General features: G+C 40.2%; 1 protein-coding gene across 1 annotated transcript in view; it reads right to left on the bottom strand.

Moving 5' to 3' along the window:
• Positions 1-1,104: 1,104 nt before the first annotated feature.
• Positions 1,105-11,991, bottom strand: part of TEF (thyrotrophic embryonic factor) — a 16,652-nt gene continuing 5,765 nt past the window's right edge. Inside the window, exons 2-5 of the mRNA XM_009895246.1 lie at positions 6,282-6,608; positions 4,558-4,778; positions 3,677-3,888; positions 1,105-1,779 (exon numbers count right to left, since the gene is read on the bottom strand). Of these exons, the coding sequence (XP_009893548.1) occupies positions 1,758-1,779; positions 3,677-3,888; positions 4,558-4,778; positions 6,282-6,608 (782 nt within the window). The 3' untranslated portion in view covers positions 1,105-1,757. The remainder of the gene's footprint in view (positions 1,780-3,676; positions 3,889-4,557; positions 4,779-6,281; positions 6,609-11,991) is intronic.

Raw genomic sequence — 11,991 nt, forward strand, 5'->3', positions numbered from 1 at the left:
TGCAGTAACATGGAGCTAAACTATTCATCTATTTGAAGAGAATACCCCAAGATTCTCTCAGAGATTTATAATCCCAAATTATAATAATACACTCATAGGTATACTTTTGTAACCAGAAAAAAAAAATAAAAGCACTTTCTTGACTTCAGAACATGGTCCATTAAAAGTAACAGGTCAATGATTGCATTTAATGTATATGCCCTTTACAAAGGTTATGCCTTCAAAAAAGTGGTTATGAATTCTGACTTTTGAGATTTTTATTTTTTAAATGAAGTTTACATTAGCTGCTTCTTTGCACCTTTTTCTCTTTGCCTTTCTGGTCTGAAATTAGGGGTGGAATCTCTTGGGTAAATGCAGAGTCAAAATACTTGTTCAACGTGATAGCGTTCAGCTTTGCTGGTAACTAGTTGCGCCTCATAATTTTGGCATTTGTGCTTCTGAAAGCTTTCAAGATTATTTTTCTTGAGGTGTATGCTGCTTATCAATTTCCAGCCATGAATAATTTCACTCCTGTCTTACAAGCTCCATTTTGGCTACAAGCATGGCCCAGAGATTAAGTACTCTTTTTCTTCCCACACGAATTTACCTCTTAAGTTTCCTCAATATAAGAGTAGATTCTTGTTATGCTGATGAAACTCTTACAAAGGAACTTCCACCTACTTCCTCCATCATCTACACACAATAAGCATCCCCACAATCTGTCCAAGCTTTCATCTACTCTCCCACACCAGCACAAGGGTCTTGATACTTAAGCTGCCTGTTATAACTGTTGGAAATCATTGGCTGTTTCAGTTTTAGAAAACAGATGAACAAAGCACTCTCTTGACACTGCAGTTCTCATGTAGTCAAGAGACAGAAAATTGTAATATGGCAGCTAATAGCCATTGTTTTGCTGGAGCTAATACTCATTTGGTAGTTTCAGACTGCCAAAAGACATGAGGATCAGCAGCTCAGACTAGCACCTTTTCCGTGATTGCTAAATCGTTAACAGAAGAATAGATCTTGTTTCAGCAAGATGCCATAAAAGAAATTGAGCCTGATAAAAGAAACAAAGGAAAAGGCAGGTTACAGCAGTATAGCTGTGGAGCAGGAAAGCAACCAAAGTGTTTTACGGTAGCGTGGGTCATTTGATAGAGGTTTATTACTACTCTTGGTATAGCAAACTGTGGTGCTTTCTGGATTGTTTCAATCCATCTGCTGTAGTTCTCTGCACTGGAAGTCTCACACATCAGATTGCTGTTGTCCTGATGTCTTTAATTCTGCACCCACAGTAGTCTACAAGATGCTACACTGTGCCAGAAGTGAGCTGCAGTATTAAATAAAATTCACTCTACTGCAGGGAAAAAAAGTCTTAAAACATACCAGTTCTTAGTATATACACTTTCATTTAAAACTCCCTATTTTCTTCCACTTGAGTGCCAAAACAAAGAGTCACTATTCACACAGGCTGTCAACAGACTTTGAGACATGAACTTTGAGTGTCTTGACAAAACCCCAATAAGTAAGCTTATTGTAGTTCATAGTTACAGTGAGAAAGACAGATAAGAATGCCATATACAGAATTAAGGAGACTTTGCACTTTTCATCATGCCCAGCCCTGGGTAGTTCAGATGGGGTACTTGCAGGCAAGCAGGCAGGCAGGGTCATCGTCAGTTGTTTGTGTTGGGACACCTCACAGATTTCACTGCTCACTCTGAAGACTGGCGATTCATGTGTGCTTTTTAGTTTCTTTGTTTTTAAAAGTCTTTAAAGTTGCATCACTCGGAATCAGATAAGTCACTTTAAACAAAGCAAAGTGTTAAGTGTGACAATTTATTTGTAGCATACTTCCCACCATCACCACCACACACCACCCTGTGAAAGAAAAACCCCTACTGAAAGGGTGACAATTTTTAGTATGTTTGAAAGAAATTAGACCAACACTGCATGAAGAGCCACTCTAGTCAAATTAAGAGCATAACAGAGGGGGAGATAATTCAAAGCATACATATTTACTTTAAGCATTCTGGATTAGCCTGCTTCTCCACTTCCTTAAGAAGTCAACACACAATTGGTCTAAACTCACACCAATTTCCACATTATGTTTAAAAGACAAGCTAGGCAAGAAGTTTTCAGTATAGAAAAGAATCCCCAATGCCTTTTTAATGAACTTTTCAGATTTCAACAGGGGAACTGGAAACTAGCCTAAACATCTTCTATCCCACGTTTACTCCCTAGTATAAATAATAGCCCAAGAAGTGTAGCCTAAGAGTTCTGACACAGCCACTATCTGAAGATAGCTTCTCTCGCTAAGAGGACTTCTAGACATATACTTCTGTTAAAGCTTCTGGTTCTTGCAGTCGTAGGTCATGTAGAAGGTCCCAACATAACTCATAACATATTTTCCTTTTAACACCACGTACTGTTGAAGCAGCGCTTGGTGCTGAGAATGGATTACTTCCAAGAGGGCAAGTCTTGTGTGCTAATTTTATAACAGGAAACATGCTGGAGAGAGAACCAGCAGGCATGGAGAGACCAGATATGCTGCTACACAGGAGATACTGAGGTAAAGTTTAGAGTGGGTGTAGCTTGTTCCATAGAGTGTTCACGTGGCAAAGGACCAAAACTCTTTCTCAAGCTCTTGTACAACAGGTAAGGTGCAGAAAAGTAACAGTGGCTTGTTTGCCTCTTAAAAAAGAAACCCTTCTTCCAAAGCATAAGGTACTGGCAATTCCCTAACAGATGGGACTCAGGGTTCAGCCTAATGAGCCAGACCTCTTTTCCTAAATCTCCCTCACTTCTAAGTTATATGTGACATGCTACTTTACTAGCAGTTCAAGAGGGAAGTCCCTCTAAGGAAAAAAAGGAGGTGGTAGAAATACAGCCTGAAACCCACAGCAAATTATTTTGTCCATATCTGTAAAGTGAGAGATCCCCTTCTGTTCGCTCTCCTTCGTTTCTGGAAATTATCCAGGATTAGAACCCACCAAGATGTTTGAGCAGTATTTTAATCAACACTGCACTGACTCTACTCTGCATAACGCTTGTGCATTAACCTTGAGATACCTCAGTTTTTACAAGAGATTGAATATTTTCCTGTCTTTCTTTCCTAAAGGTTCCCCTATTCCTCTTCAACAGGAACAGAGTTCTATACAACAGGTACTTCCCAGTGCCTCTGAATGGGAAAGGAAATAATTTCATGATGCTGCCCAGCAACATCTACTTACATCTTAAAATTTTGTTTTACAATTTGACTGGGAGGGGTGGGCAGGGTGGAGAGGGAGAAAAGAGCAGGAGTTTAAAAAGAAAAAAGCATGGAGAGTCTCCTAGGCTCTTTCTCCACTTAAAATGGAGATTAGAACAGATAGCAGAGGCCCTGTGCAGTCAGGAGGGATCCACATCTATTCCTCTAGACAGGTGGATCTGCTCTATTGTATAACATCAGAAAATGCTCGATCAGTGTTAAAAACATAGTTGTAAATATGGACATTAAGATTTTGGGCAACACAATGATCAGGAAAGGGCCTGAACAAGTTGTGCCAACAGAAACAGGGTTTGGGTATTATATTTTTTTTTGGCGTGTAGATGCAAAATGGCAAAGCCTCCACAAACTTTATTTCTGGGTGTCTCTACAGAAGGCAGAGAAGTCTAAGAGGCTAAAACAAGGAGCCCTAACAAGGAAAAGGGGTGTGCTTACAAGGGTCCGTATCTGGTCTCGTATTTAGAAACAATGTTCTTGCATCGTCCCACTTCCTTGCGCAGCTCTGCGACCTCCGTCCTCAGGGCCGTATTCTCTTTCTCAAGAAAGGCTGCCCGAATTGTGATCTGATTCTCCTTTAATCGCCGAGCATCACGGGAACGCTTTGCTGCCACATTGTTCTTCTTTCGCCTTGTCCAATATTTTTCGTCCTGCAGCAGAAAAGGCAAGAGAAAAAAAAAAAAAAAAAAAGAAGAGATGGGAACCTGACAACTATATCAAATAGACACCTCTTTATTGTATAATGACATTCATACTGACTGTTATATTGAAGAATCTCCTTCATTGGTTTTCAGGGCTCAGACACCAAAATGCAGGCAACACAGTACTGTAAGATTTCATCCTTACATGAGCCTTGTTTTAGGATGAACCAAGTGCACTGCTAGAACTAGGGGGATTTAGAGACATAGCTACTAAGAAGCTGTCCAAGTGAAGTGTTCCCTTTACTTAGTTTCAATTTGTAAATGAACTTCCACAGAAAACAATCTGTTCTGTTGTTCTGGGCTGCTTAAAGCCAGATCAGACATAATGCTGGGCAAATATATACAATGGCCTTCAAAAGTACAGTTGATGAGGATGCAATTTGATAGTTCTTCTACTTCAAATTTCTGTGTATAGCACAGTAAGTTGCTCCTGCCCAGTAATTATCTCATGATACCAAAACAGCAAGAACAGCAGTTGACTTGCCAGTTCTATTCTTGGCAGTGCTTTTGCCCAATCACGTAGGTATACGGCATTAGTTTTATGTGTCAAAATGTTTGGGCAAAGAGTCAGGAACTTTGATCAAGGCCTAGAGAAGTTTGCAGCAATAAATCTGTTACCTTTTGCTCATCTGGGACAAAAACCTTCTTGGCTTTTTTAATCATTGGTTGTGGTTTCAGGTCCTCTTCAGTAAACTTGTGCTTGCGAGGATTGAAGAGCTCACCACCCGGCACACTGGACAGCACTAAATCAGCAGGGTCAGGGTTAAAATTCACCTCAACTTCTACGCAGTCAGGATCAATGGGGCTGGGAGTATTTCTCTCATTTTGTGGTGGGGACTCTGGCAACAACAGGAGAAGTTATAATACATTCAACAGGGTGAAGAGAATTAACCAAGAAGCCAACTTGGGTATCTCTGTTTATTGCCCCACCATGGGCAGTATTTAATAGTATTATTTGGTATTTCCCTAAGACGTGCTTGGTGCTGTACAGCTGCTGGTGTAGAGAGAAGCTACACAGTCCAGTTTTTAATAGAAACTCTAGGAACACGTCAGACTAACAGACACGAGCAGACAGATGCAGGACAAGAGTTAATACTTCCTCAGCAAAAACTTCATGCTTTGCACACTTAAGAAGCACCTTCCACAGCAGTAAGAGGTGAGAAACTTGTATCAATCTGAGTTCTGTGCCACAGAAAGCCTTATGGAAACAAGCCTGCCCAAAGACCCAGGTCCCTGGGTCCTTCGAAGGTCAGACATTTGTATCTCCAAACAAAGGACTAAATAAAGGTGGGTTTGTACAAATCACAGAATCCCAAATGCAACAGTTTTCTACTTTGCCACATGGAAACAAATGTCCCAACAGATTGTCTGACACTGATAGTGTTCATATGAACTTTGTCATATTTATCTATTGTTTACATGCTTCACACACATGTATTGCAAATGTCAGTGCAATTTGAAGTAGTGACCAATTAATAATTTTTTCACATAGCACCTAGAAAAAATGCCACACCCTATGTCTTATTGAAGTAGTTCCATTTTGCTTTTTTCTTGCAGATTCACAGAAGAGGCCCTGAGCAAAATGCTTTCTGTAAAGTCTGCTCATAAAATAGTACTGTGAAATTTTAGTGACTATCATGTTTAGACTCCAAATCCAGGGCAAACTGAGCTGCTAAATTCTTTAATAAAGAAGATCTCTGTACTACCAATGAAGAGTAGAAGTTTCCTAGTACCATTTAAGTACGGTTTTGTTTCTTTGTTCCTCCATTCCCAGTTCAAAGCACCACAGAACATCAAACTGCATAATTAACGCATCTTTTCCAAGTGCCTTTTCTCACATTTCACAGGCTAGCATGAAAAGATTGCTTCATTGTTTTTCTATTAAGCATTATTATTTGAGGTACATTAAGTTAGCATAAGTTCACCCAAGCAGACCAAGCCACCAAGGTAGCACAAACGACTTGTCACAAACTATCAAATCTGTTGTAAAATAACCTGAGAAACTGTTTTCTCAACATGTCCAACTTCCCACTAGATTAGCAATACCACAAAAGCAAATACTTTTATGTTGGTGTTTCAGCTCTCTTAATTTCTAAATAGAAACAGACTGTACACCGAGAGACACCCACTCATTTTTTCCAGAAAGGGGAGAGAGGAAGAGGAGAAGAGGCATCTTCATGAATTGACACATGGAGTAAGGCTATACACTGCCCACGTTTGTGCTACTTAACCTGCCACAACCAACGCTGACAGGTTAGCATGTCTCCTCTTTGATCTAAAGCAGGCACCTTTTAATATGAGAACAACAAAAGTCCCTCAGAGCCCCATATTATGCCATCTACCTGTGCTGGAGGCTGCTTCAGATTGCTGGTAAACTGCAGTGGAAGAGGATGATGCAGGAGAACCAGTGGAAGCACTGGCAGACTCCTTTCCTTCCAGCTCAGCCACAGGCAAGAGTGGATTCTGGTTCAAATCCAGGTGAGTAGGGCTGGAAGGAATTCCATTCTCTAGCAGGAACTCATCCAGATCCATGTATTCCAGGTGGAAAGATTCGCCATCATAAGGAATAGTTTTGTCCCAAATGGGCGGCATAAGGGAAGCCGAGACTGCCATAGTGCTGGCAGCTGCTGCCTCATCTTCCTCAAGCTTTATCTTCTCCTTCTCTTTATCTGAAAGATACAAGTAGGTCACTGTACAAGCTGCAACACAGGAGAGACTCAAGGTTTAAGAGTCTAACAAAATCCCCATGAAAGGAAATTCAGTAAGCTGTATTTCTGCCTCATGACGTGATCTGAAAAATCAGATGTTGAAAGGCAACATTCATACATTCAGTATAGAATGCTCTAAGCCCCTGTGATGGCCAGACCACAGACATTTGAGTAGCCTTGAAGACCAGCATCTTTGCTGTGAGAACTTACCAAAGTGTGATATAATACTGCATGTAGCTTATTGTTAAATAGTCACTGCAAAATAGCCTGGCTCATCTTGGAAGACAGCGAAAGTGAGTGTCCATAAGTAGGATTACATAGGAAGCCATTAAGAAAACTCCAAGGAAGCAGAGTAGTTTATTCTATGCACAAAGAAAGAAGGTGCAGAAGAATAATTTAGATACAAACAAGAAAGGAATATGGGTTTTCAGCTTACATTTGAAAATTAGTCAAAAGGTTCACAGGACACCAGAGATCTGGTTGTCTATTGTTCAGTATTTTAGAAGCATTTATTTCTGAAATGACTCAGCATGTCCACATAAAGCAATAGCTCCAAATGCTGTTCACTATAGATAGCTCAGAGTACCTACATACAATTTTCACTCTTTGGGGAGATGTCTAATAAGGCATACTCCCACACCCAACCCCCAAGCCACAAAAGACTGATGAAATTTTCTCCACTTACTATGCTACAGTGCACATATTACACAAAAATGGCTGTTTCTATGTTCCCCATAGCTACTGAATCTTAACAATTGTCTGGGACAGAATCCAAGCAGAAAAGTCAAGTTATGGAATGATTACATAATTTAAGAGATAAAAATAAGCTGGCAGAAAAAAGAATCCAAGTCATTTTCCTAATCCAGTTCTCCATGTAGACATGCAGTTCTACCAGCACTGAGGGAGGCATTGCAGAATAGCACTGCCAGCATTGAGCCAGCACTGCAGTCACAAGGAACAGTCACTAGTTGTACCCTAACCAGTTGCAAATTGGGTCTTACCATAGAAGCTGACAAATATTCAGCTCAATGGAACACGAACTCCAGGGACTTACACTGGACCAGTTTGGATCTCCAGTATTCACACAGGTTAGCCCAACAAAATACACAAACATTTGGCATTAGGGTTTTCTAGGCTGGCTACAATATGCTAAAGGAGCATTTTTCTTTCTCGGGGGTGGGAGTGGGGGTGAAAGTCTGCTCTAAATCAGAAAAGCCTATTTATATAACACCTATTCTGATAGAACTGGCATTCCTTCCACTGTTGCCTTAGCTGCTGTGGAACTGGGACTGAAAGAGCTTTTTATGGCTTAAAGAACAGTGCTGCCATATGAAGTAAATTATCATTTTAACCTACCATGCTCTGAACCAAAAGAGATACCCATTTTAAACTAAACAGCTGAGAAAATACTTACCAGCCATAGACTTGGGTCTAAGAGCAAGTATCTAAAGAACACATTAAATTCAGACCAGTGCCTTCTGGACATGAACTTTGTTAACATTATCTTGTAGTTTTGGCCTTCGCCTTTGCTGCTTCGCACTGCTGCCTCTGAACAGCCATCTCCCAACTCCTATCCCTGCTATCAACTCCTTTTTGCAGGGAGTTTTGCCATTTTCCTACCCTTCGCTTGGGCAAACGCGCAGGTTAACAGTCATGATCTAAATAAACTGCACATTTCTAAATAGTTCCTACTTGAAGCTAGTAAAGAAACAGTGTCTACTCTGCTTCACATATAAGGATGATTTCATTTCATTTACTGAAGGACACCACACCAAATTGGAACTGCCATTTTACATTCAACTCATGAATCAGGGATGGTGTATTTCCTTAAGGTTTGCATAGTGCCCAGCACAACCCAACCCAGATTCGCATCAGAGATTGTGGACAATATCCTAGTAAAGCTATCACCAAAACAAATGCAAGTGACAATAATGAATTCTTTGTAAATCACTTTATTTTTTAATCAACAGGATAAAAAAACTTGTGAATGTTGAGATAAAATGGCAGAAAAAAAGAAAAAAATAATGTCTTTACTCTTGAAAACAATGGTATTCCATTATAAGTTATACCAGTTTTAATGCAAGCTAGCAGTGCTTTTGTTTTGCAACACCTAATACAATGCCTCCAACAGAGGGAAAAAAGAAACCTTAAGTGACTAGCAGACTAAATGCAAGGCTTAAAAATATTTTTCAGAAGGCAGATACCAAAAAGACTATACTGCTGTGCATATGGCTCTTCTCAGATCTTTTAATGCCTTTTATATGTGCACCATCATCCTGCTGTACTTCAGTAACCTGAAAAGACTGTGGTCCCTCCAACTTCCCTTTGCTATCGTCCCTGGCTCACACCAGATTAGATCCTTTCTTGACATGAGAAGATAATCCGAAATTTTTTGTCCTTTTGCTATATGTTGACAACTGGACAGGCCCCCAACACTGTCTTTGTTTAGCTATGCTGCCTCTCTCTCCCTCCTCGCTTCTAACACCAATATCTGAAACAAATTAAAATAGCAGAAGTTAACATGCATATTGCGTGCCTGTGTATTTCAAACATGATACAAAAAAAGATAAAACCTTTGTATGATCATTTTTGCATTGACATTTTCCCACTGGCTTTTTTTTCAATTCATTTAATCTTTATTTCTGCTGCACAACATCCTGCTGGGTGCACAATATCTAATGAAACACTAATTAACTTCTTGCATCTTGAGGGGGAAGTTTCCACCCGCTCCATCACAGGGAGCTGAAACATTAATTCTCTTAAGATATTTATAGTGTAAACAGGTATTACCTGGCAGCAGAGCTGCAGTATCCTAAGAGGCTCCATTTGCAGTGATTCAAGGTCACCCTGATAAATCTGGACTGTACTTCTGCAGCTGATAGCTCATGTCCGATTTAGCCCCCTCGTTCTGCTACTGTGACCTACTAACTAGGCTGTATATCTGCTGGTAAGAGAGAGGTCACTAGTTTATGCTAAGTAATTTAGGCAGAGCATTCCAGTTCTTGAACTGTTGTAAATAATGCTGATTTAGCCAAAAGCAGCAGCCTGGAAAGGGCTTTATTCCACATCCTGGTTTTTCCTTGACGCCCCCCACCCCCAAATCAACAACAAAACAAAAGCACACCAAAAGATATTTTGGCTAGTGCTATCTCAGACACAAACCAAACACTTCTTTGACAAAGTTCCCCTTGTTCATAAAAAAAATAGCATCAAATTATACCAAACCCCCTATATAGACTAAGGCTGATGGCTCCATAAATCTTTAGTCCCACTTGTGACAACAGAACAAGACAGGTTATAGAGTTCTGTATTCCTGATGCCCATTACTGTGATGTTTGTTGAGGCATTCGTCCTCGGCAGCACACAACTGGCGATTAAGGCATCCTTTGGAGAGCATGCAGCAGCTCATTATTAGTAGGAGAGACCTACGCTCCTGCTCCAGAATATTAATTCTCTTCCCTTACCCCACAGGACTTTTTATAAAAAGATTATTATTTTTATTTATCTAATCCCTACAGTATACATGACGACAACTTACAGCAAGGCCAGTCAGATATACTTGGTATATGGCAGGGCATTCAAGATGATGGCATTCAGTTGGGACGGGATGTCCTCCTCTGTTGCTCAGGATTAGAAAGCCTCCTGACTTACTGGGTAGTCAAAATACCTACAGCAGTTGGAAAACCCACAGGTAGCTTGTGGAGACTATAAATGGACACTACAACTAGTTGATACAATTTCTCCCTGAATAAGACAGAAAATTGCCTTTTGTCTGGAATGCCTGTTGACAAAAATACATGGGGTCTTTTCTCAGAAAGTTTGCTGAAAACATACAACTGTATTAAGTAAATTAGTAACTATTTAACATTTTGGCTGTGTCACCATATTATAAAGGAATAGAAAATAAACAAGGATCCTCTGAAGTCAGTTGAGTCACAATTCTACTGACAAGTCTTTTGTAAAATTAAGAGTAACTACCTGCTAACATAGAAGGCATTCTTTCATCTTGCAAATATGCAAACAAGAAAAGCATCAGAGATCAAAATAAACAGAAAGCAACAAGTTCCACAAAACTTGAAGTGAAACCGTAGAACGTGGACTAAGGAAATCTATGGAGAAATTTTAAGAATGAGAACAATCTGAACTTCATCACAGCCTGAATAGGGAGGGGTAATCAAGATGCAATGGATTCCCTAGTAAGCTTTAGAGAGTCAAGCTGAACACCTTCCCAACCTGGAATAGGGTCATCTAGTAAAAGGAAAAGTATCAAATATTTCTAATTTTAGAAACATACACCACCTCAAAATCACATTAATTTTAAAATTTTACATCTCCATAGGCCAGATCACATGACTCTGGACAAAAACCCCCACATTCCTAAGATGAAATCGCCATATCATAGTCAGCTACCATCCTAGTTTCCACACATGAACTTAAATTGCTCTTGCTGGCACTATTGCCTTTAAAAAGGACTGGGTGAAGAAATATCTTAAGAAACCCCCTCATGTTGTAGCTTCAACATTTTATGTACTGCAGCATCCTGCACCATGGCAACATAACTAAAACTTTTTTTTTTAACAGAAAGTAGAGAAAATATTTGCCAGAAACACAAGATGGATACATTTACACAGTATTGTGCAATGTTAGACATACAAAGTAAACAAGTCTTAACTAGGATCCTCACTGGGAACAATTGCCAACCTTGCTTGCACTGCAGTCTACCCTAGATATTGCCTGATGTTTCAAAAATTATTCTCAACCTCAGAACTCCTAAATGTATGGATTTATTTTTTTTATACACCAGTACACTGGGCATTACAGCAGGGCAGATAAACATGATCCTTCCTCAAAACCAAACTGATACTCAGAAAGGCAAAAATACCACCAGCTGAAAAAAAAATAAGTTCAAAAAGAAAAGTGTGCCATCAGCAATGAAGACTATAAGTACTGTTCATTTACACAGCTGCTGTCTGCCTAACCAGTGGGAGAGAGGCAGCTCCAGCCTATGCAGCACTGCATTTGCAGGCAGCCAGTCATACCCTTATGGATTATCACCAAACCTAATCTGAAGAGATTCGCTATTTATGCGTGTCACCGTACAACTTTTCAGCAATTAAGGTCAAGGAAGACCTGAAACCTTTCCATTGCTGCTCCCAACTATGCGCCTGACAGTCGGGGAGGCTTCACACAGCTGAGGGAATAAAACCAGCGTGTCACGGTCCTGACTTCCACCTACCCCTCGTACCCAAAGCATTTTAGCTTGCCCACCTCATACACCTAAACACACCCGACAGGACGACGGCAAAAACTGAATTTTCCAGTCTCGCCGGAGAGACACAGCCCG

Source organism: Charadrius vociferus, unplaced genomic scaffold (genome assembly GCF_000708025.1).
Source record: "Charadrius vociferus isolate BGI_N301 unplaced genomic scaffold, ASM70802v2 scaffold251, whole genome shotgun sequence".
In the NCBI taxonomy this organism is placed as follows: domain Eukaryota; kingdom Metazoa; phylum Chordata; class Aves; order Charadriiformes; family Charadriidae; genus Charadrius; species Charadrius vociferus.